Genomic DNA, 26209 nt, shown 5'->3' with positions numbered 1-26209 from the left:
GATGGACGTGAGTTTGAGTGAACTCCGGGTGTTGGTGATGGACAGGGAGGCCTGGCGTGCTGTGATTCATGGGGTCGCAAAGAGTCAGACACAATTGAGTGACTGAACTGAGAACTGAAGAAGAAGAAGGAAAAGAAGATCCCAGACGAGCCCCTTCGGGATGAAGCCGCATAATCAACTCCTGTTGTTTTACCTCATCAACATGCACATTCCTACTCCGACTTCCACAACACTTCCAGCTGGTGGATATGTGGGGCTGTGCCTGTCTGTGATGGATGGACTTTCCTGGCGGGTGTCACCGCTCCGCCAAGGGGATTTTAAACCACTCTGTTCTTTTCTGGGACAACAAAAAGAGACTTTTCCTTTCTCTTGTCAATCATAATCTCTCCCTGCTCTCTTGGTGTAAGCCAGACCTATAGTCAATAGACTTGGGTCATGGGGTTATATTTGATGTAAATACCAGTTTCATAGAAGTAACAAAAGCGGTAATTCAAAATAGAATGGTTTTGGACATGCTCACAGCTGCTCAAGGAGGGACCTGTGCTATGATTAAGGTTGAAAGTTATGTATATATTCCAAATTTATCTGGCAATGTATCAGCTGCTTTAGATGTCATGAAAAAACAGCTAAAACAATGTCAAATGGAAACATTCCTTTCTGGACTTAGGTGTTATCTTGGGTGAAGGGTGATTGGTAGAACATTGTTATCAGTTCAGTTCAGTTCGGTCGCTCAGTCGTGTCCGACTCTTAGCGACCCCATGAACCACAACACGAAAGGCCTCCCTGTCCATCACCAACTCCCGGAGTTCACTCAAACCCATGTCCATTGAGTCGGTGATGCCATCCAGCCACCTCATTCTCTGTCATCCCCATCACCTCCTACCCCCAATCGCTCCCAGCATCAGAGTATTTTCCAGTGAGTCAACTCGTCCCATGAGGTGGCCAAAGGATTGTAGTTTCAGCTTTAGCATCAGTCCTTCCAATGAACACCCAAGATTGATCTCCTCCAGAATGGACTAGTTGGATCTCCTTGCAGTATAAGGGACTCTCAAGAGTCTTCTCCAACACCACAGTTCAAAAGCATCAATTCTTCGGCGATCAGCTTTCTTCACAGTCCAACTCTCACATCCATACATGACCACGGGAAAAACCATAGCCTTGATTAGACGGACCTTTGTTGGCAAAGTAATGTCTCTGCTTTTTAATATGCTATCTAGGCTGGTCATAACTTTCCTTCCAAAGAGTAAGCGTCTTTTAATTTCATGGCTGCAATCAGCATCTGCAGTGATTTTGGAGCCCAAAAAAATAAAGTCTGACACTGTTTCCACTGTTTTCCCATCTATTTCCCAAGAAGTGATGGGACCAGATGCCATGATCTTAGTTTTCTGAATGTTGAGCTTCAAGCCAACCTTTTCACTCTCCTCTTTCACTTTCATTAAGAGGCCTTTGAGTTCCTCTTCACTTTCTGCCATAAGGGTGGTGTCATCTGCATATCTGAGGTTATTGATATTTCTCCCGGCAATCTTAATTCCAGCTTGTGCTTCTTCCAGCCCAGCGTTCCTCATGATGTACACTGCATATAAGTTAAATAAGCAGGGTGACAATATACAACCTTGACGTACTCCTTTTCCTCTTTGGAACCAGTCTGTTGTTCCATGTACAGTTCTAACTGTTGCTTCCTGACCTGCATACAGGTTTCTCAAGAAGCAGTTCAGGTGGTCTGGTATTCCCATCTCTTTCAGAATGTTCCACAGTTTATTGTGATCCACACAGTCAAAGGCCTTGGTATAGTCAATGAAGCAGAAATAGATGTTTTTCTGGAATTCTCTTGCTTTCTCCATGATCCAGCAGATGTTGGCAATTTAATCTCTGGTTCCTCTGCCTTTTCTAAAACCTGCTTGAACATCTGGAAGTTCACAATTCACATATTGCTGAAGCCTAGCTTGGATAATTTTGAGCATGACTTTACTAGCGTATGAGATGAGTGCAATTGTGTGGTAGCTTGAGCATTCTTTGGCATTCCCTTTCTTTGGGTTTGGAATGAAGACTGACCTTTTCCAATCCTGTGGCCATTGTTGAGTTTTCCAAATTTGCTGGCATATTGAGTGCAGCACTTTCACAGCATCATCTTGCAGGATTTGAAATAGCTCAATTGGAATTCCATCACCTCCACTAGCTTTGTTCGTAGTGATGCTAAGGCCCACTTGATTTCACATTCCAAGATGTCTGGCTCCAGGTGAGTGGTCATGCCATCGTGATTATCTTGGTCATGAAGATCTCTTTTGTACAGTTCTGTGTATTCTTGCCACCTCTTCTTAATATCTTCTGCTTCTGTTAGGTCCATACCATTTCTGTCCTTTATTGAGCCCTTCTTTGCATGAAATATTCCCTTGATATCTCTAATTTTCTTGAAAAGATCTCTTGTTTTTCCTATTCTGTTGGTTTCCTCTATTTCTTTGCATTGATCGCTGAGGAAGGCTTTCTTATCTCTCCTTGCTATTCTTTGGAACTCTGCATTCAGATGCTTATATCTTTCCTTTTCTCCTTTGCTTTTCACTTCTCTTCTTTTCACAGCTATTTGTAAGGCCTCCTCAGACAGCCATTTTGCTTTTTTGCATTTCTTTTCCATGGGGATGGTCTTGGTCCCTGTCTCCTGTACAATGTCAAGAACCTCCGTCCAGAGTTCATCAGGCACTCTATCTATCAGATCTAGTCCCTTAAATCTATTTCTCACTTCCACTGTATAATCATAAGGGATTTGATTTAGGTCCTATCTGAATGGTCTAGTGGTTTTCCCTACTTTCTTCAGTTCAAGTCTGAATTTGGCAATAAGGAGTTCATGATCTGAGCCACAGTCAGCTCCTGATCTTGTTTTTGCTAACTGTATAGAGCTTCTCCATCTTTGGCTGCAAAGAATATAATCAATCTGATTTCGGTGTTGACCATCTGGTGATGTCCATGTGTAGAGTCTTCTCTTGTGTTGTTGGAAGAGGGTGTTTGCTATGACCAGTGCGTTCTCTTGGCAAAACTCTATTAGCCTTTGCCCTGCTTCATTTCGTGCTCCAAGGCCAAATTTGCTGTTACTCCAGGGGTTTCTTGACTTCCTACTTTTGCATTCCAGTCCCCTATAATGAAAAGGACATCTTTTTTGGGTGTTAGTTCTAAAAGATCCTGTAGGTCTTCATAGAACTGTTCAACTTCGGCTTCTTCAGAATTACTGGTTGAGGCATAGACTTGGACCACTGTGGTATTGAATGGCTTGCCTTGGAAATGAACAGAAATCATTCTGTTGTTTTTAAGATTGCATCCAAGTACTGCATTTCTGACTCTTTTGTTGACCATGATGGCTACTCCATTTCTTCTAAGGGATTCCTGCCCACAGTAGTAGATATAATGGTCATCTGAGTTAAATTCACCCATTCCAGTCCATTTTAGTTCACTGATTCCTAGAATGTCTATGTTCACTCTTGCCATCTCCTGTTTGACCATTTCCAATTTGCCTTGATTCATGGACCTAACATTCCAGGTTCCTATGCAATATTGCTCTTTACAGCATTGGACCTTGCTTCTAGCATCAGTCACATCCACAGTTGGGTATTTGTTTTGCTTTGGCTCCATCCCTTCATTCTTTCTGGAGTTATTTCTCCATTGATCTCCAGTAGATACTGGGCACCTACCGACCTAGGGAATTCCTCATTCACTATCCTATCATTTTGCCTTTTGATACTGTTCATGGGGTTCTCAAGGCAAGTATACTGAAGTGGTTTGCCATTCCCTTCTCCAGTGGACCACATACTATCAGACCTCTCCTCCATGACCCGTCCATCTTGGGTGGCCCCACACGGCATGGCTTAGCTTCATTGAGTTAGACAGGGCTGTGGTCCATATGATCAGATAAACTAGTTTTTTGTGATTATGATTTCAATGTGTCTGCCCTCTAATGCCCCCTCCCAACACCTACCCTCCTATTTGGGTTTCACTTACCTTGGTCGTGGGGTATCTCTTCACAGCTGCTCCAGCAAAGTGCAGCCGCTGTACCCTACCATAGTTGCCTTGATAAGTCTGCTTTGTGGACCCTGCATTTTACAATGTATTATGAACTTTGTAACCAAAAGGTTGGTGTCATTCTCCCAAATTGGCGGTCGGAGAGCCAGGGTGCAATATATCCTTATGAATGATGCTCATACTATGAGTTAAGAGCATCAACGGGGGGAATGAAAGAGGAAACAGAACAGGCTCTATCTTGAAAGCAGGACTCCATCTTGGGTCAGACTGTGGACATTGAGCTATATGCCCAGTATCTATGGAAACGACATACCAACTGGAAAACCAGGCCCTTGGAAGGAAGGGTCCCAGAGCTCTCCATCGCCTAAAAGAATACCCTAATTATTTGTGTAACCGAATAGAATCATACATTCTATTATGCTTATTGGGTATGACCACAGGCCTATTGATAATTGTCCATGGTTAATTACCTAGGCTTAAGGATGCTGATTGCAGCCATGAAATTAAAAGACGCTTACTCCTTGGAAGGAAAGTTATGACCAATCTAGATAGTATATCAAAAAGCAGAGACATTACTTTGCCAACCAAGGTCCATCTAGTCAAGGCTATGGTTTTTCCCGTGGTCATGTATGGATGTGAGAGTTGGACTGTGAAGAAAGCTGATCGCCAAAGAATTGGTGCTTTTGAACTGTGGTGTTGGAGAAGACTCTTGAGAGTCCCTTGGACTGCAAGGAGATCCAACCAGTCCACTCTAAAGGAGATCAATCCTGGGTGTTCATTGGAAGGACTGATGCTGAGGCTGAAACTCCAATACTTTGGCCACCTCATGCGACGAGTTGACTCACTGGGAAAGAGTCTGATGCTAGGAGGGATTGGGGTGGGAGGAGACAGGGACGACAGAGAACGAGATGGCTGGATGGCATCACCGACTCAATGGACATGAGTTTGAGTGAACTCCGGGAATTGGTGATAGAGAAGGAGGCCTGGCGTGCTGTGATTCATGGTGTTGTAAAGAGTCGGACACGACTGAGTGACTGAACTGAACTGAAGGCATATGAATCACGGGTTAACCTTGATTGTCAGGGAATTTGGGGAGGTGGGTTTCTGCACATACACTTAGGGTATATAAGGTTTTCACAAAAACTGGTCAGGGTCCTTGGCTAAGAGGAGACTCTGCCTTGGGCCCGCTGGTATAATAGGCTGCACTCCACTATCTTCATTGTCCTTCTGAGTGAGTTTGTTTCCAGGAACACGTGGCTACAACAATAACATAAGATTCCTGTAAGCACTCCATAATCTCAATTTTGAACAAAAAGAGATAAAAATTCAGTTTTTTAGTTGACTCTTGGAGAAGACCCTCCCACTCCAATTTGCCCTCAGCCCAGAAATCTGTATGACTTTATACAAGTGCCTTCTCCACTGAGTCCATATTCAGACTATCATGGCAGCAGAGGACACACAGAGAGCCAGGGTCTCTGGAAGCACTGGGACATCAGGGGAATTCCTGCCCTGCACACAGTAGGTGCTCAGTAAGCGTTAGCAGAAAACATAAGACCGGGCTCCAGAAGTGACTCCCACTCTCCTCCATTGGAGGACGGGGGAAGAGGATCTGGGCGGAGGACCTGGGAGGTGGCAAAGGATGGAGGGTAATGACTCTATAGGAGGGGACACAGGGAGGACTGCAGGGAGGGGTCTGGTGAGAGAGAGGTTACATGTCCCCAGGGAAGTGTTTGGGCCCTTCCTCTCCCTTACAGGCCTCTCCTTGTTTGTCCATCCTTGTGCTAATCCTGGGATCCCAGGTCACACGATAAGCCCCAGAAAGACACATTAGCCCGTCACTTCTACAGACAAAGGGATGCCTTCAATTCCTTCTTCAAATCCTCCTCAGGTGGCCCCATTGACCACTACACCTCTGCAAGGTCACCTGACTCTTCGTCTCATAGACACACACCCATTGATGCACAAGGCTGTGGTCACAATCACTTGGTATTGATGCACAAGGCCATGGACACAATCACTGGGTCTGAGTAAACGTCTCAATTTTTATTTTAAGGAAAAATAATGGAAATTCATGATTTCAAGAAAAACAAGAATTAATTTCTGTGTTCTCTGTCAGGACCTCCACTGAAGACACCACTTTCCAGCCAAAGTTGACTGGATGTGCACCTCAGCTCCTGACCACAAGTATCTTTAAGAGACAGAGGCCTTTACCTCCCTTGTCCATTTCCATTCAGTGGGACAGGGAGTCTGGCCAGGGCCAAGGCACACCTGGAAGAGGTGGACAGGGCCAGAAGATGGGGGGCCAGGACCCTCCCAGCTGCTCACACCCTCTAGACAATGCAGATTCCTCGGGGTGGCAGGAGGGCCATAAGGCTCAGAGCCTTGAGAGGCTGATGAAGGAAGAGAACACAGATTAGAGCTATTGATCTCACTACAAAACATGTTTCTTCCTACTACCTCTGAGTCCTAAGTAATGTCCTAATAAAAGCCTGGGGAGGAGGTGGGTGTGGGGCACAATGGGCATCCTGGTGATATGAGAACTCTGCTCTGCACTCTTATTTCTCTCCCCCGATGCATCTTCTCCCCACTCTGTATGCAACTCCCCCCTACAATGCACCCCAGTCTTGGGTTACAGGGCTTTAGCAGGCTGGGGGTTACTCCAGTACAGCATGAGATCCACCAGGAAGCTAGGCAGGTAGCTCATGGGGAGGTAGATGAACTTGGCATCCCAGCCAGGTGAGTATCGGGTGCGGGGGTGGCAGGCGGTCAGGGCGTGCTCCATGCAGTCAGTCACCAAGGACAGATCTTGGCAGCAGCTTGTCTCCAACAAGTCAAATGATTTCATGACTGTCCAGAATGAGAAAGAATCCAGATATATTTCGACCTCCATCCATTCTGACTTAGGGATCAACTTATGGAGCAATGTTTTTAAGAATCCCTAGACCACCTAACTTGAATGAACCTACATTCTCAAATGAGTGCCCCAACTCTTATATCAGGAGCAATGGTTCCACACGAAGACACCTCTAAATCCATTTCTGAGAAAATCAGGACTACAGAAACTGTAGGTGTCTACAAACAACAAATCTGAGGACATGAAAACCAGATATTCTAATGCCAGCTTACTATGACTACACAGGTTTTTCCCTCTCTGGCTTCAGTGTCCTCCCAAAATAATAAGGGGTTCAGGGAGACAGTGGTCCCCATGTCTACCAAGCTTGGAGACTTTCTGTAGATCACCAGGGAACCCTGGGGACAGAGCTCATGTTCCCACTGTGTAGGTGACTCAGAGCCTGGAGGATGGACATGATACTGAAGGAAGTGCTAATGACCGACCCAGTCTTGCAGACAAGGGTTTACCTCTCTCCCCAAGGTCCACAGCTCACTCACGGTTAGTCATGAACTTCTCTCCATAGACTTCTTTGATCTCTGGGCTGGCCTGATTCCATGATGCCTTGAGGCCCTGAGAAAGTGCCTTAGGGCTGGTCACAGTGGTCTTGAAATAACCAGGCTCGATCATAACCACCTTCACCCCAAAGTAGGAGAGCTCCCTCCTGCAAGGCAAACAGGCAGAAGGGCAAGGACTTCAGAGGTCTTCCAACATAAACACAAAAACACACCCAAAATTAGTATGATACCAAGAAAGAATGCAGTGGGATAAACAGGAAATGCTGGGAGGTTGTGAATTACAGAAAGCCAAAGGGAGAAATCTAATGATGCTGTTATTCTGAACAGAGTTTGAATATTTTCCAAATATTTTGTACACATGTGCCTACACCTCTAAATCCTACCAGTTGTGTTCCAAAGTACCGCTTAAGTACCATCTCCTCATATTCCCCTCACATCCAATTGATCACCAACTTTTTTCTGTTTAATCTGCTCCATACTCCTCAATTTCCTCTCTTCCTCTCCTAACTGGTCTATTTCCTGGCCATCTATCAGCTGGACTGTTCTAACTGTCTCCTAAATATCATCTCCTTACCTGAGTACATCCTTCCCCAACATTTGGAGCTTTCTAAGCCCTGCAGGCTTCAACAAAATGTGAACCGTGAACTCCCAGATGTTCAAGCAGGTTTTAGAAAAGGCAGAGGCACCAGAGATCAAATTGCCAACATCCGCTGGATCATGGAGAAAGCAAGAAAGTTCCAGAAAAACATCTATTTCTGCTTCATTGACTATGCCAAAGCCTTTGACTGTGTGGATCACAATAAACTGTGGAACATTCTGAAAGAGATGGGAATCCCAGACCACCTGACCTGCCTCTTGAGAAACCTGTATGCAGGTCAGGAAGCAAGAGTCAGAACTGTACATGGAACAACAGACTGGTTCCAAATAGGAAAAGGAGTACGTCAAGGCTGTATATTGTCACCTTGCTTATTTAACTTCTATGCAGAGTACATCATGAGGAACGCTGGGCTGGAAGAAGCACAAGCTGGAATCAAGATTGCTGGGAGAAATATCAATAACCTCAGATATGCAGATGACACTACCCTTATGGCAGAAAGTGAAGAGGAACTCAAAAGCCTCTTGATGAAAGTGAAAGAGGAGAGTGAAAAGGTTGGCTTAAAGCTCCACATTCAGAAAACAAAGATCATGGCATCTGGTCCCATCACTTCATGGGAAATGGAAAAACAGTGGAAACAGTGTCAGACTTTATTTTTTGGGGCTCCAAAATCACTGCAGATGCTGATTGCAGCCATGAAATTAAAAGACGCTTACTCTTTGGAAGGAAAGTTATGACCAACCTAGATAGTATATTAAAAAGCAGAGACATTACTTTGCCAACAAAGGTCCGTCTAGTCAAGGCTATGGTTTTTCCCGTGGTCATGTATGGATGTGAGAGTTGGACTGTGAAGAAAGCTGATCGCCGAAGAATTGATGCTTTTGAAATGTGGTTCTGGAGAAGACTCTTGAGAGTCCCTTGGACTGCAAGGAGATCCAACCAGTCCATTCTGGAGGAGATCAATCCTGGGTGTTCATTGGAAGGACTGATGCTAAAGCTGAAACTGCAATCCTTTGGCCACCTCATGGGACGAGTTGACTCACTGGAAAAGACTCTGATGCTAGGAAAGGTTGGCGGCGGGAGGAGAAGGGGACGACAGAGAACGAGATGGCTGGATGGCATCACCGACCCTGTGGACATGAGTTTGAGTGAACTCCGGGAGTTGGTGATGGACAGGGAGGCCTGGCGTGCTGTGACTCATGGGGTCGCGGAGAGTCGGACACCACTGAGCGACTGAACTGAACTGAACTGAACTGAAGCCCTGCAGAAGGTAGAGTCTCTACTGCTGATATGATTACCTCTTTCCCTTGATTAATTGCTTCGGTGAGGTTACACGCCTACAAGGTTCCCATATCTAATATTATAGCAGCAATATATGTGGAACATGCTGTAGCCAATTATATTAGTGACAATTCTGCCTCACTTTCAGACAGTGGGACATCATCCAGAGCAAAGTAAGTTCATTCACACTACAGTCAGGGAGCCCATCCTGACATCAAGAACTTAGGAAGGAGCTTCCCAAGGAATGCCTGGTAAAGTAAGAGAGAAAATTACAGAAAAAAGAGCTCCAGTCAATGATGAAAGGAACACTGTGAAAGGCTCCCCCAGAAGCATAGAAGCAGGAGGACCAAGGAGGGCAGTCTGTCCCAGGCCATTACCTGAGGGAGTCTGAGAAGGCCTCCACGCCATACTTGGATATGGAGTAGCCTCCACCAATGAGGGCCACCCGGCCCATGATGCTGGAGACATTGACCACACGGCCCCTCGCCTTCCGCACCAGGGGCAGCAGACTCAGGGTCACCTCAATCACCCCCAACAGGTTCACGTCCAGAATCTTCACGAAGTCCTGTTTGGTCAGCCACTCGTTGGGTGCAGTGGGCGTGGAGATGCCAGCATTATTCACCAGACCCCAGAGCCCTGGGAACAGTGAAGGCAAGAGGGCAACACTGTGCTGGGCCCAGCAGTGAGGACCCTGTCATGGTGCCAAGTCTCCTTCCAACCTGGGAGGACTTTAGAAGAGAGGCCACAGTGGGAGTGGCTGGAGCAGAGACTACCATGCTCCTGGGGGTATGGGGAGACCAAACCCTGTGAACAGTGGGAGGACAGAAGGCAAGCCTCCCTCCTGACTCAGTCTTCACACCTCACCCACTGCCTGGTGACAAGGAACCCGGTGACAAGGAACCAGAGTTGATGAAGGCAGGTACTGAGCTTCAGGAAATCTAATATATCTATAGTCTGGAATTTGAGAATGAAATTTTGAGTGTTCACAACCCATGTTGTCTTTGCAGACCTTATAAATATTCCCCTAACTTTTCATATTTTCTGACTGATTTCTCAACATCTAGTATGAGGGAAAGAGAGGTAAACAGAGAGAAACAATGAAGAAGAGTGGGAAAGAATAGAGGAAGGAGAAAACAGATAAAAGACAAAAATAAAAAGATGAATGAAGGTTGACAGTGAAAGTGAATGTGGCTCAGTCGTGTCCGACTCTCTGTGACCCCATGGTCTATACAGTCCATGGAATTCTCCATGGCCAGAATACTGGAGTGAGTAGCCTTTCCCTTCTTCAGGGGATCTTTAGAATCCAGGGATCGAACCCAGGTCTCCCACATTGCAGGCAGATTCTTTACGAGCTGAGCCACAAGGGAAGCCCAAGAATACGGGAGTGGGTTCAGTTCAGTTCAGTCTCTCAGTCATGTCTGACTCATTGCAACCCCATGGACTAGAGCACGCCAAGCCTCCCTGTCCATCACCAACTCCCGGAGTTTACTCAAACTCATGTTCATTGAGTCTGTGATGCCATCCAACCATCTCATCCTCTGTTGTACCCTTCTTCTCCCACCTTCAATCTTTACCAGCATCAGGGTCTTTTCAAATGAGTCAGTCAATTCTTCAAGTCAGGTGGCCAAAGTACTGGAGTTTCAACTTCAACATCAGTCCTTCCAATAAACATTCAGGACGGATCTCCTTTAGGACGGACTGGTTGGATCTCCTTGCTGTCCAAGGGACTCTCAAGGGTCTTCTCCAACACCACAGTTCAAAAGCGTCAGTTCTTCAGCACTCAGCTTTCTTTATGGTCCAACTCTCACATCCATACATAACTGCTGGATAAACCATAACCTTAACTAGATGGATCTTTGTTGGCAAAGTAATGTCTCTGCTTTTTAATATGGTGTCTAGGCTGGTCATAACTTTCCTGCCAAGGAGTAAGAGTCTTTTAATTTCATGGCTGAAGTCACCATCTGCAGTGATTTTGGAGCCCCTCAAAATAAAGTCAGTCACTGTTTCCATTGTTTCCCCATCTATTTGCCATGAAGTGAAGGGACCTGATTACATGATCTTAGTTTTCTGAATGTGGAGCTTTAAGCCAACTTTTTCAGTCTCCTCTTTCACTTTCATCAAGAGGCTCTTTAGTTCTTCTTCACTTTCTTCTATAAGGGTGGTGTCACCTGCATATCTGAGGTTATTGATATTTCTCCTGGCAATCTTGATTCCAGCTTGTGTTTCTTCCAGCCCAGTGTTCCTCATGATGTACTCTGCATATAAGTTAAATAAGCAGGGTGATAATATACAGCTCTGACCTTTTGGAACCTTTCCCAATTTGGTACCAGTCTGTTGTTCCACGTCCAGTTCTAATTTGTTTCTTGACCTGCACACAGATTTCTCAAGAGGCAGGTCAGGTGGTCTGGTATTCCCATCTCTTTCAGAATTTTCCACAGTTTATTGTGGTCCACATAGTCAGAGGCTTTGCCATAGTCAATAAAGCAGTTCAGTTCAGTTCAGTTGCTCAGTCGTGTCCGACTCTCTGCAACCCCATGAATCACAGCACACCAGGCCTCCCTGTCCATCACCAACTCCCGGAGTTCACTCAAACTTATGTAAATAGATGTTTTCCTGGAATTCTCTTGCTATTTCAATGATCCAGCTGATGCTGGCAATTTGATCTCTGGTTCCTCTGCCTTTTCTAAAACCAGCTTGAACATCTGGAAGTTCATGGTTCACGTATTGTTGAAGCCTGGCTTGGAGAATTTTCAGCATGACTTTATTAGTGTGTGAGATGAGTGCAACTGTGCAGTAGCTTGAGAATTCTTTAGCATTGCCTTTCTTTGGGATTGGAATGAAAACTGACCTTTTCCAGTCCTGTGACCACTGCTGAGTTTTCCAAATTTGCTGGCATATTGAGTGCAGCACTTTCACAGCATCCTCTTTTAGGATTTGAAATACTCAACTGGAATTCTATCACCTCCACTAGCTTTGTTCGCAGTGATTCTTTCTAAGGCCCACTTGACTTCACATTCCAGGATGTCTGGCTCTAGGTGAGTGATCACACCATTGTGATCATCTGGGTCGTGAGGATCCCTTTTGTACAGTTCCTCTGTGTATTCTTGCCACTTCTTCTTAATATCTTCTGCTTCTGTTAGGTCCATACCATTTCTGTCCTTTATTGAGCCCACCTCTGCATGAAATTTTCCCTTGGTGTATCTAACTTTCTTGAAGAGATCTCTATTCTTTCCCATACTATTGTTTTCCTAATTCTTTGCACTGATAGCTGAGGAAGGCTTTCTTATCTCTCCTTGCTGTTCTTTGGAACTCTGCATTCAAATGTGTATATCTTTCCTTTTCGCCTCTCTTCTTTTCACAGCTATTTGTAAGGCCTCCTCAGACAACCATTTTGCTTTTTTGCATTTCTTTTGCTTGGGCATGGTCTTGATCCCTGTCTCCTGTACAATGTCACAAACCTCTGTCCATAGTTCGTCAGACACTCTGTCTATCAGATCTAGTCCCTTAAATCTATTTGTCACTTCTACTGTGTAATCGTAAGGAATTTGATTTGGGTCATATCTGAATGGTCTAGTGGTTTTCCCTACTTCTTTCAATTTAAATCTGAATTTGGCAATAAGGAGTTCATGATCCCTTCTCCAGCGGATCTTCCAGACCCAGGAATCAAACTGGGGTGTCCTGCATTGCAGGCAGATTCTTTACCAACTGAGCTATGAGGGAAGCCAGAATGAAGGTTAGGGGCAAACTGGTTGAGTAAAAGAGATCTGAGATTTCAGGTTTGAGGGAACTGGTCGAGAGGCATGGTATTGACCTGTAGGGCCTGGCCTTGAAGCACCTGCATCAATATTGAGCTATATTCCCACAAAAATTTGGGAATTCAGTGGGTAGGCTTTCAGGAGAAGCCATGATTCCCCAAATAGGAATTTCACCTCTTCCTAGAAAAATCTACCTTCTCCTTCACACGAGAGGCCACTCTGGCCCCAGTACCCTCGGAACACAGGTTGCCCAGCTTCATGGAAACCTTTCTGTGAGACACAAAGACACATCAAGAACTTAAAGACTTATCAACTAACAGAACTCAGGACAGAAGAGTGGGATCAGGGCAGTTGGGAACAGGGTGTCAGAATGAACATACAGAATTAGTCCCTCTACTACTTAGCACCAAGCCTGACTTGTAGAAATGTATATTCCTCATTATTTGACCAATGATCAAATTAATATATGTGATTAGAGCCTAGGGAATTGGGTAGAAAGAAATTTACCTAGACATCATTTATGCTCAATGCAATGAATAAAATATGGGAACCAATTACATTCATTCAATGAGGTACTTTTAACGAAGTAGAGCTATTCTAAAGAATACAATATTCTCAATCATTATTTATTATGTTTTTGAACACATTTTTGTTACCTAGAAAATTGTTCACCTTCTTTCATTGAAAAATTAGCAGACAGACTATGTCCAAATTGTAATATCATGTATGTCAAAATGTTATCAGCACTTGTGGGTGGTGGGATTTGGGGTGATTTGGTTTTCATCCACATACTTTTCCCATTGTCCAAGGTCTCATGTTTTAAATCTATATTTAGATAAATTAAAGTTCTTTCCTTCTGCATAAAACACACACATAACTATAGTACCACAGACACATCACACATAGAGAAAAATAAAAAATAAAAAAGAGAATGTGAACCCACAATAGTTTTCAGGCCTTCCTTAGACAACTCATGAGAGTTCAGCGGCAGCACCAAAAATGGGTGATATTTAACCTCAAGTAGCCTGGCTATGGATTACCAGCAAGACCATGTTCAGGTGCTGAAAACACAGCCCAGCTGCAGCCCTGCCCCCAGTCACCCATGCAGCCTTCCAGCCAGAGTCCCCCTCTCCACCCCTCCTCCAGAAAGTCCACCCTGATTACCCTGCTCACACAACAGCAAGAAACCCAGACTTTCTGCTGAGACAGGAGGGGACACCAGACAGGTAATTTGCAAAGACACAGTCTCATCAGGGAAATCTCTCCCCCAAACTGCAGAGTCTCAAGGTCAGGAGGTAGGTGTGGGGGGTGATAGAGGTTCGGCTGGTCAGCTGGGTGAGGTGAAGAAGGCAGGTGGGACTTCAAGTCATGGAAACACCTTAGAATGTTCCCCAAGGAGCTGACAACCAGTGTCCCCTCACACAGAGAGAAGAAGTAAACAAACAAGAAATCTGGGTGGTACCTCTGTCCCCCACACACTTCTTCACCCACTCGGTGGCCGCAGCGATGCTCTCTGTCTTGGTGACGTCCAGGATCACTGTCTGCAGTCTGCCTGATGTCTTGTTCCTCAGCTGCTCAGCCCCCTGCTCCGTCAGACATCCAGCAAGGACCCTCAAGCCTCTCAGATCCAGCTGCCTAGCCAACAGGTTCCCGAAGCCCGAGTCACAGCCCGTGATGAAGACGAACTTGTCCTGGAGGTGGCTCACCACCTTCCTCTCCCGGTACCAGCGCAGGAGGTAGTACAGGCCCACAAGGACCGCCAGGTACAACCACATGGCTTCCCAGGGACAAGACACATACAGGGTGGGGTGAAATAGAGTGGCTTGTGATCAGACAGGACAAATTAAGCACACACAGGATTACTATTTGCAAACCAGGGTCCAGGCCCTCTGGCATGGAGTTCTCAAGATTGTCCTGCTCGGGCTTCCCTTGTGGCTCAGCTAGTAAAGAATTTGCCTGCAATGTGGGAGACCCAGCTTTGATCCTTGGGTTGGGAAGATCCCCTGGAGAAGGGAAAGGCTACCCATTCCAGTATTCTGGCCTGGAGAATTCCATGGACTGTATTGTTCATGGGATCTCAAAGAGTTGGATATGACAGAGCAACTTTACTTTCACACTTTCATTTTCTTTCAAAAAAAAAAAAAAGATTGTCCTGCTCACCTTCTTCAGTGAGTATGACTGACTCTAAGCACACACTCAATGTGTGCTTTTTGGTACATTTCACCCATTTCTAATAGATGTCAATGTAATTACGACACAGACTCTTAGGGATGACAACAGGTTTCCCAACCACCTCCATCTGGTCCTCTCACTCCTCCCTGTTTGCTTCTGCCCACCTCTCCCCTCCACCCCCACCCCACACATCGGAACCCACACATGGCATGGTTCCATGGCTCACAACTGTCTTTTTCCCTTTGTCCCTTTCAAGTCTGGGACCTGAGTCTCCCAGATCTAAAGAATATTCTTCGGAGGGGAATATACTTAGATTCATGAAACACATGGCTTGAAAACCCAGTTCGTCTGCCAACTAGCTGTATGGCTTAGACTCTGACCTGGTTTCCTCCTCTGGCTCAGCTCACAGAACTCCCTCCTAAAATATTAAGTACCCTCAGGTTCTCTAGGATTAGAAGGAGAAGGCAAAGGAGAATAAGGTCTCACCTGGTTCCCTGGACCAGAAAGGTGTTCAGAAGAGCAGTGGGGGTGTCTGAGGCAATGAGAAAGAACACACAGGCAATGGTGAGACTTCTCCCAGATGCTGGGATGGTTCTTAGAAGAACTCACACAAAGCTGCTCTAATAGTCGTTCCCCTTTTACTCCATGAAGATGCCCTGCCCACAGCCCTGGGTGCCCAGCTCCATTGGCCTCTCCCTTCTGGGCTCAGCCCAGCCCAGCACCACACCCAGAATCCTGACCAATCAGACACTGAAAAGAGACTGATTTGAACCGTGGCAAGCATTAACTGGAGTTCTAACTCTCCCAAGCAGGGAGATCTATAAATCACAATGATTGAATGGAATAATTGCAGTTTGTATTAGTGTGACAGTGGAGAAGAGGAGGGAGCTGACCCCTCAGGAGACTAAAGAAAGAATCTGAGACTGGACCCCAGAACAGCTGTGCATGGAGGAGTTCATGGAGAGGTGGAGGATACCATCCAGTAACAGGCGTGGACCACCAGGGTTGTGGGGCTGGAGAGAGGGGCAGGGACAGAAGGAGCCGGGGTCAGTGCCCTAGGCATCTCACCAACCACGTTTATCACAGCTCCGACTCCATGTAAGGAAAGAAAACAGACACTGGGAAGAAGGAGAGGCTTCCCCAAGCACACAGGCTCAGATGCTCCTGGAACCCACCCCAGCAGCCAACAAACACAGAGGAGATGACAGATCAGCCTTTACTGGCCATTGCCACTTGCAGGGAGCTGACTCATCCTGAAAGGGGTTGTCCCTCAGGTGGGAGTCGGCAGCAGTAATGGAAAGGATAGTCCTGCAGAAACCAGTCTGTGCGTGCTTCCTGGGTCACCAGCAGGACCCTCCTACAGGGCTCCCCAAAGAGGGAGGAGGAAGAAAGCCAGGATGTAGGATGGTGCCCTGGAAACTGTCAGGAAGTTGGGGGCACATGCAAGTCTTTTACAAACATTAACCCTGCTAAGAGAGAAGGTTGTGGTTTCTTTTTGAAAGAAATGAGATTTTTTTCCCCCTCAATAACCATGAGTCCCACCACCATAACTTCCTAAGGGGCCATTCAGCAGACATATCCAAGCTTTCACCCCATCTGCTTCCCTTTTGTGAATCTGAGTGTAATGTGATGACTCGCTGTGATCTCAGGAGCTTCAGACTATATTCTGGGTGGAAACAGCCACAGGAAAGTCAAGAGAGAGGACAGAAGGAATCTGGGTGACATTCACTTACCTGAGAGCTGCAAGGGGTAGAACAAGAAATCTCTGAGACGTGAATCTGGCTGGGAGACTTACTGACATAAATCTCTGATAGGAAGTCCTACAGGAGAGAGCTGCCCTTTGTACTAAGGCTGCGCAAGTCTAAGCTTCCTGTTCATTGGAGAGACGAGCGGCGCCCCCTGGTGACGCCCTTCAGAGTGTCATGAGATGCAGTTCTCAAGAGTCAGGGCCACACACAATTCCTCCATCCACCCAGGAAGGGTCCTGTGAAGAGGGGAAGGCGTCAGTAACAATGAAAGGTGGTAGGGCTAGGAGGAGTTAATTGTGCAATTTATTTCCCGCCCATGGATGCAGTCCCACTACCTGGAGACATAACACTGCCTTTCTATGCTGAATTTCTGGCCCTTGGAAGGGTTGAGGATTGGGAGTGGGGAGTCACTGACCACATTCAGCTCACAATGGGCCAGGACAGCCTAAGGAAAAAGTAACCACAGCTTCCTATGGTACTACTGTGGATGTTCATAGCATGGGTGTCTGCCCTGCACACGTCCATCACACCAGACCTGCTTCCCTCTCCAAGGATGGAGGCCTGGAAAGAGGAGGAAAGGGGCTCTGCTGAGGGTCCAGGCTGAGGAGGTGCACTGGAGTTCACTGCACTTCCTTTTAAAGCATCTGTTGTTCTGCCTCGTCTGAACTGGGGCCCTTGAGTCACGGTCCACACTGTCCACTATGACATCCATCTCACTGCAGCCTTTGCCCCCTGACCCCGGCCCCTGTGTATTATAAGCAAGGAGGGTCATAGGGTTTAACACCACAAGCTCTCTACAACCTGAAGAGGATTCCTGAGGGTTAGTCCCAAAGTCCTGAATACATACCTTCAAGGTATCGAGTGAATCTCTGATACTTTATTTGATTTCTGTTGGTTTGGTGTGTCTGGCTCTGTGTCTGTGTGTGTAAGTAATAATACGAAAATCTGCAGTCTTCAGATCAAGCATGAAGTTCTAGGTCTGCATCTGAGTGGACATGGAGTGACCTGAGGCCCTGATACTACAGCCTTGAAGGACTCAAAGACTCTTGAGGATCCTCCTGGTCATGCTGACTCCACAGCAGTCCCCTGTCTGACACCAAGCACTCAGAACAGGTTGGAGTTGCAATCACACTGCAACCCAGTCTCTTGCAGCTCTCCCTGCCTAGTAATGCCCTGGCCATCTCTCCTCTATAACATCTCCCTGCCTGTGGACACAGCTCCCACACATTTAGAAGCGCCCTCTCCCTGCAGCCCCTGGAGTCTCACCCACAGCTGTGATGCAGTAGCTTCCTTGATTACTTACTTCATGGGTAGCCTCCCAGCAAGGCTCCTAGAACCTATGAAAGTGAAAGAGAAATCACTCAGTCGAGTCCAAATCTTTGCGACCCCATGGACTGTAGCCTACCAGGCTCCTCCGTCCGTGGGATTCTCCAGGCAACAATACTGGAGTGGGTTGCCATTTCCTTCTCCAGGAGATCTTCCCAACCCAGGGATCGAACCCAGGTCTCCCGCATTGCAGGCAGATGCTTTACCATCTGAGCCACCAGGGAAGCTCCCTAGAACCTATATACATAGCAGTTAAGCACATGGAAGGATTGTACAGTCAAATCATTTCAGTTCCGATTTTGCCTAGAAACCTGGGTGACTGTGAGCCCTCATGCAGGCAGTAATATGTTCAATCAAACTCCTTAGTCCTCAGACCCAACTGGACACCAAATAGATAAAAAGATTCTTCCCAGTGAAAGACCTACACAGAGCAAGAGAGAGGGACTTGGAAGAAACAGTCTCTAAATCTCCAGAAAGAGGAAACCCCTGAAAAACACTGCCTGCAAGCACAGAAGCAGGAAGAGAGAGGACCATTCAGGCTGTAACCTGAGGGAGTCTGAGAAGGTCACCATTCTTGGACATGCAGCAGCTTCCAAAGGACACCCAACCCATGACACTGGAGACACTGACTGCACAGCCCCTTGCCTTCTGCACCAGGGGCAGTAGAATTCAGGGTCTCCTCCATCACTCCCAACAGGTCTTGTCCAGCATCTTCATGAAGTATCGGCCACTCAGTTGTGATGGGCGTGGAGATGTCAGTGTTATTCAGCAGACTTCAGAGTCTTGGGAAGCATCAGGGGTAGAGGGCAACACTATGCTGGGTGCAGGAGTGAGGACTCAGCTGTGGTGCCAGGTCACCTTCCAACACGGGGAGCACTTTAGGAGAGAGGCTGCAGGGGGAGAGGATGGAGCAGAGACCGCCATGCTCCTGAGGATTTGGGGAGAGCGGACCCTGTGGGCAGTGGGAGGACAGGAGGTGTGCCTCCCTTCTGACTCTGTCTTTACGGCCCAGCCCACTGCCTGGTGACAAAGAGCAAGAACCCCAAATAGGATGAAAGTAGGGAATAAAGACAAAGAAATTGAGCGGGTCCATAATCTGGGCATCAGAGGGTGAAGTTTTGGGTTTTCATAGTTCACGTTGTCTTTGCAGACATGATAATCATTCCCCTACATTTTCAGATTTTCTGATACCTTTAGGATCTAGATCTCAACAGCTAGCATGAGGAGAAGAATGGGAAACTTAAAAAGACAATGAGGAAGGGAGAGGAAGAAAGGGAAAAAGAAATCAGTACATTAAAGACAAAATATAAAGATGACTATATCTGGGTGCAGATTGATTGGGTGAAACAGACCTGAAATCCCAGGTTTGGCAGAACTTGTTGACAGACCTGATAGTCCAGTCATGGGCTTGGCTTGAAACCCTAGTGCTTCAATACTAAACAATGTATCTGCAGCAATCTGGAGAATTTCAAGGGGTATTTTTAGGGGGATGGGGCAAGGATGCCTCTATTTACCCCTTGACATCTAGGGCAGATAGTCCATCCCCTACCCCAGAAAACTCCACCTTCTCCTCCTACTCACACTGGAGGCCACCCTGGCCTCATCTCCTTGGTGCAAATTCACCCAGCTTAAAGGAAACCTCTGTAAGAATCCAAGACACAATCCCAAGGTTTTAAAGTAAACCTTTAGCAACCATAGGCCTCATGGCGGCGGCAGCAGGCATTCATTCAAGATTGCTGGGGTAAGGGAACCAGAAGTTCCACACAGAGAGCTGAGTCCCTGCCCTGCTCAGCCACATGCCACTGTCTGACCATTTGTTATAAAGAAACGAACAAGGGCTTCACTGCTGGTTCAGTGGTTAAGAATCTGCCTTGCAGTGCAGGGGACACCAGTCCAACCTCTCCCCTGGGAAGATCCCACATGACACTGGGCAAATAAGCCCATGTGCCACAATTACCAAGCCTGTGCTCTAGAGCCCACAAGCTCTGACTCTGATCCCAGTGCTTGTTTTCTGGTATATTTTTTTGTTGTTACATTTTTGGGTTTTGGTACATTTTTGGTACATTTTACCCTCTTCTCATCCATAGCATTGCATTTCCAACATAAACTTTTAAGGATGACAGTACTTTTCCAACCTCATTTCCTGCTCCTACTACTTTCCCTATTTCCCTCTGCCCACCTCTCCCCTCTAAACTCCCCTTGAATACACACGCACACATTAGAACCCCTCCATCCCAGGTCATGTATGGATGTGAGAGTTGGACCATAAAGAAAGCTGAGCGCCGAAGAATTGATGCTTTTGAACTGAGGTGTTGGAGAAGGCTCTTGAGAGTCTCTTGAACTGCAAGGAGATCCAACCAGTCAATCCTAAAGGAGATCAGTACTGAATATTCATTGGAAGGACTGATGTTGAAGTTGTAACTCCAATACTTTGGCCACCTGATGCGAAGAACTGACTCATTTGAAAAGACCCTGATGCTGGGAAAGATTGAAGGTAGGAGGAGAAGGGGATGACAAAGGATGGTATGATTGGATGGCATCATCAACTCAATGGACATGAGTTGGTGATGGACAGGGAGGTCTGGCATGTCGCAGTTCCAAGGGTCGCAAAAAGTCTGACATGACAGACCAACTGAACTGAACAGATCCCAGGTTTCATGGTTCACAATTATCTTTGTCCTTTTTCCTGGTTAAGTCTCAGGCCTGGGTCTCCCAGATCTAGTGGAGTTTCTTACAAAGGGAATACACCTGGAATCAAGACACATGTGGCTTCAAAGCCCAGTTCTCCTGCCAACTAGCTGTGTGATCCTGGGTACCTGGCTTAGCCTCTGACCTGGTTGCCTCCTCTGGCTCAGCTCACAGAATTCCCTCCTGAATGACTAAGTCCCCTCAGCCTCTCTAGGATTAGAAGGAGAAGGCAAAAGAGAATAAGGTCTCTCTTGATACAATGGTTCTCTAGACCCAAAAGGTGTTCAGAAGAGCAGTGGGGGTCTCTGAGGCAAAGAGAGGGAACACAAAGGGAATGAGGAGACACAGGCAATGGTGAGACTTCTCCCAAAGCTGGGATGGGTGTTGGAAGGACTCACACAAAGCTGCTCTAACAATTGCTCCCTTTTCACTCCATGACGATTCCCTGCTCACAGCCTTGTGTGCTCGACTCCATCACCCTCTCCATACTCTCTGCATAGACTCTGCCCGGCCAAGCACCATACCCAGAAAACAGACCACTCTGACATGGAGAAAAGACTGATGGAAAAGCCTGGTTTCACAGGGACCATGGGATGGGGGGCTTCCCTTTTGGCTTGGCCTGTCAAGAATCTGCCTGTGATGCTGGAGACCTGGGTTTGATCCCTGGGATGGGAAGATCCCTTGGAGAAGGAAACGGCTATCCACTCCAGTATTCTGGCCTGGAGAATTCCATGGACTGTACAGTCAATGGGGTCACAAGAGTCAGACACGACTGAGCAACTTCTTTTATTTTTATGGAATGGTTTGGACTTCCCAGGTGGCCCTAGTGGTAAAGAACCTGCCTGCCAATGCAGGAAACATGAGTCGTGGTTTTGATCCCTGATTTGGAGAGATCCCCTGGAGGAGTGCATGGCAAGCCACTCCAGTATTCTTGACTGGCGAATCTCATGGACAGAGGAGCCTGGTGAGCTACAGTCCATGGGGTTACAGAGTCAGAAAGACTGAAGCGACTTAGCACCCATGGATGCATGTGATGGGGTAGGCAACCTCCCATTAGCAGGGAGGTCAGTACACCACAGTAACTGGAAAGGAATTAGTTCAGTTTGTATGAGGGTGATGGTGGAGAGGAGGAGAGAGCTGCACACTCAGGAGACTGAAGAGAGGTCCTGAGACTGGATCACAGACTAGCTGGGCATAGATGGGGTTCACGGGATATGGGGGGAGACCATCCAAGAATGGGGCTGGACCACCAGGGGCACGGAGCTGGTGAGAGAAGCAGGGACAGAAGGAGCTGGGGTGGTTGCCCTGGGCATCTCCTCACCGTCCACTTTAATCACAGTTCCGACTGCAAGTCAGGAAAGACTACAGGTACTGGGTGGAAACAGAGGCTTCCCCAAGGACACAGAGGCTCAGATACCCCTGAAACTCATGCCAGCAGCCAACAAACACAGAGAGGGAGACTGGTCACGGTCACCTGAAGGGAGCTGACTGTCATCCTGAATTTAGTTGCCCTTCAAGTGAGAGTCGGCAGCAGTAATGGAAAGGATGGTTCTGCAGAAAGCAGTCTCTGCCTACTTCCTGGGTGACCAGCAGGATCCTCCTACAGGGGCTCCCCAAGTGGTGAGGATGAAGAAGGCCAGGATGGAGGATGGTGCCCTGGAAACTGTCCGGAAGCTGGGGGGACATGCAATTATTATAAAAACACTAAACCTGGTAAGAGAAGGTTGTGGTTTCTTTACTCAAAGTAACGAGACATTTGTTTTCTCAGTGACCACGAAAGCATCAACCATAAATTCCCAGGGGGCCATGCGGCAGATTGGTGCCAGCCCTCAGGGCATCTGCCTCTGTTCTGTGAATCCTGAAAGTTATGGTGTGGGTTTGGGGCTTCTCAGGACCTCCACACTACATTCCAAATGGGGAAGACCACAGGAAGGTGAGGAGAGACCTGAGACAGGAGGCTGGGTGACTCTCACTCACCTGGGAGCTGCAGAGCCCACAACAAGACAACTTGCAGGGACCACCCTGTCAGGGAGACTCACTGACTAAAATCTCTGCATCTTTGATCCTGGGAGGTGCAGCTGGGCCACGTTCCAAGGCAGCAACTGTCAAGACTATATGCTTGGAAGCAGGGTGTCGCCCCTCTGTGGTGCCCCTCTGGTGGCACTTTCCCAGTCTCAGGAAGACCACAGTCAAGACAGAGCATTCCACACCCATCCCCTCATCTCCTCCCAGGACGAGTCCTCTGAAGAGAGAGAAACTTAGGAAATAACATGGGGCTGGAAAGGGCCACGAGTGAGGGCTAATTTTGCAACCTTCTTTTCAGCCCTACCTGTCTGCTGTCCCTCTACTGGAGTGAGCTGTCAAAATGGACAGAAAAATCATGCCTTTGGGTCCTAAGTGTCTGATTCTGGGAGGAGATGATATTAGGGTTGGGGAAACACCAAACCTGTTCTCCAAAACCACCAACACAGCCAAGGGGAGGAGGAAGGAGACTGCCTTGTGGCTGCTGCATGGACTCTGGCATGGGTTCCAGCTCCTGCTCACAACCATCAGACCAGACCTGGCTCCACCCCCAAAGAAGGCAGCCTGGAAGGAGGAGGACTGGGAATCCGCTGAGGGTCCAACCTGAAGACTTGGCTGGTGGGCACTGCACTTCTTTTTCAATGCATTTATTGTTCAGCCTTGTCTGAGTTACAGCCCATGAGTCACCGATCAAAGAGATGGCCATGGAATCCATCCTGTGCTGCCCTCCGTCCCTCAATCCTTTGTGGGACCAGCAAGGAGGGTCAGGAATTGGTAAGTTCACAAGCACTCTGACATTCTGGACAGGATTCCTGGAGATGATTCCATACATCCTGAATACACACCCCCAAGTCATAAAGTGAATCAATGATGATTTATTTGATTTCAGTTGGTGAGACTGGTACTGTTTGTGTGTGTCATAAATAATAATTTGAAAATCAAGTGCTTTCAGTTTATCCATGAAGCCCTAGCTTGTATTCTAGTAAGGGAACTTTTAAAATGAAATTTTAAGGAAAAAAAATCAATGGAACTTCTTGTTTCCAAGATGGATCAAAACCTGGTTTCTGTACCAAACCTGCCAAGGCCACTGAATTGGCACTTAGGCTGTTGGATCAGGCTGCTGGACACCATTTACTATCAACAGAAGAGGGAAGAGGGGCTTTTATCCCCCTGCCCATCATTTCTATTCTGGGGAAGAGGGAGACAGGACATGGGAAAGATTCATCTGAAGAGGAGGACAGAGCCAAAGCACAGGGCACTGAAACCCCCAATGTCTCATGTCCTCCCCACAGTATGGCTTTTCACAACTGATGTGGGTCATAACGCACAAGGAACAAAATGGAGAGATGAGCATCTGACCCCAGTTCTTCAGGCCCAATCGTATCTCTTTCTTCCTAAATTCTTAGAGTCCTAAGCAATGACCCAAGCAAAGCCTGGGGAGTAAGTGGGAAATGTGGAATGTGTGTTATGGAGCCCTTAGATTCCCCCTCTCCACTCTATTTCCCTCCTTCCATGTGTCCTCTCCCCACCCACGACCCAACTCCAGCCTACCAGGCACCCCACTCTTGGATTACAGAGCCTTAGCAGGGCCAGTGTAACACCAATACATCATTAGATCCACAAGGAAGCAGGGCAGGTAGCTCATGGGAAGATAGAAGAAATTGGAGTCCCAGCCAGCTGAGTATCTGGTGCGGAGGTGGCAGGCAGCAGCGCGTGCTCCATGCAGTCAGTCACCAAGGACAGATTGCCAGCCTACAGTGGCTTCAGTAAATAGGATGTCTTCATGACTTTCCAGAAGGAGACACCATCCTAGTTCTTCTCATTTAAGCCCTCCCACTTCCAGATCAACTTTCCAAAAATTTTGTTCTCTTCCCACATCATGGTCCATACCATATCAATAGATTTCACTGCAATGTGTCCTCAGTTCAGTTCAGTTCAGTCGCTCAGTCGTGTCCGACTCTTTGCAACCCCATGAACCTCAGCACACCAGGCCTCCCTGTCCATCACCAACTCCTGGAGTTCACCCAAACTCATATCCATTGAGTCGGTGATGACATCCAACTGTCTCATCCTCTGTTGTCCCCTTTTCCTCCTGCCTTCAATCTTTCCCAACATCAATGTCTTTTCAAATGAGTCAGCTCTTCGCATCAGGTGGCCAAAATACTGGAGTTTCACCGTCAACATCAGCCCTTCCAATGAACATTCAGGACAGATGTCCTTTAGGATAGACTGGTAGGATCTCCTTGCAGCCCAAGGGACTCTTAAGAGTCTTCTCCAACACCACAGTTCAAAAGCATCAACTCTTTAGCGTTCAACCCTCTTTAATAGTCCAATTTTTACATCCATACATGACCACTGGAAAAACCATAGCCTTGACTAGACAGACCTTTGTTGCAAAGTAATGTCTCTGCTTTTTAATATGCTGTCTAGGTTGGTCATAACTTTCCTTCCAAGGAATAACCATCTTTTAATTTCATGGCTGCAATCATCATCTGCAGTGATTTTGGAGCCCCCCAAAATAAAGTCAGCCACTGTTTCCACTATTTCCCCATCTATTTGCCATAAAGTGATGGGACCAGATGCTATGATCGAAGTTTTCTGAATGTTGAGCTTTAAGACAACTTTTTCACTCTCCTCTTTCACTTTCTTCAAGAGGCTCTTTAGTTCTTCTTCACTTTCTGCCATAAGGGTGGTGTCATCTGCTTATCTGAAGTTATTGATATGTCTCCCGGCAATCTTGATTCCAGCTTGTGCTTCCTCCAGCGCAGCGTTTCTCATGATGTACTCTGCATATAAGATAAATAAGCAGGGTGACATATAAGTCAAATAAGCAGCCTTGATGTACTCCTTTTCCTATTTGGAACCAGTCTGTTGTTCCATGTCCAGTTCTGACTGTTGCTTCCTGACCTGCATACAGGTTTCTCAAGAGGCAGGTCAGGTGGTCTGGTATTCCCATCTCTTTCAGAATTTTCCACAGTTTGTTATGGTCCACAGGGTCAAAGCCTTTGGCATAGTCAATAAAGAAATAGATGTTTTTCTGGAACTCTCTTGCTTTTTCGATGATCCAATGAATGTTGGCAGTTTGATCTCTGGTTCCTCTGCCTTTTCTAAAACCAACTTGAACATCTCTAAGTTCATGGTTCACGTATTGTTGAAGCCTGGCTTGGAGAATTTTGAGCATGACTTTACTATTGTGTGAGGTGAGTGTA

General features: G+C 46.9%; 1 protein-coding gene and 1 pseudogene across 1 annotated transcript; both read right to left on the bottom strand.

Moving 5' to 3' along the window:
* Window positions 1-6027: 6027 nt before the first annotated feature.
* LOC129536805 (retinol dehydrogenase 16-like) lies at window positions 6028-15866 on the bottom strand. Its single transcript, XM_055395919.2, has 5 exons — window positions 15703-15866; window positions 14507-14821; window positions 9667-9925; window positions 7396-7559; window positions 6028-6852 (listed from the first exon to the last, which is right to left on the bottom strand). Exons 2-5 carry the CDS (start codon window positions 14817-14819, stop codon window positions 6635-6637), a joined length of 954 nt encoding a protein of 317 aa, XP_055251894.2. The 5' UTR covers window positions 14820-14821; window positions 15703-15866; the 3' UTR covers window positions 6028-6634.
* An 8704-nt stretch (window positions 15867-24570) lies between these two features.
* LOC129536276 (retinol dehydrogenase 16-like) overlaps window positions 24571-26209 on the bottom strand; it is a 34620-nt pseudogene continuing 32981 nt past the window's right edge.

This window comes from Moschus berezovskii, chromosome 6, assembly GCF_049115385.1.
Source record: "Moschus berezovskii isolate FMDL1 chromosome 6, NW_MosBer_1.0, whole genome shotgun sequence".
Lineage (NCBI taxonomy): Eukaryota > Metazoa > Chordata > Mammalia > Artiodactyla > Moschidae > Moschus > Moschus berezovskii.
This window is presented reverse-complemented; position numbering and strand designations above follow the sequence as displayed.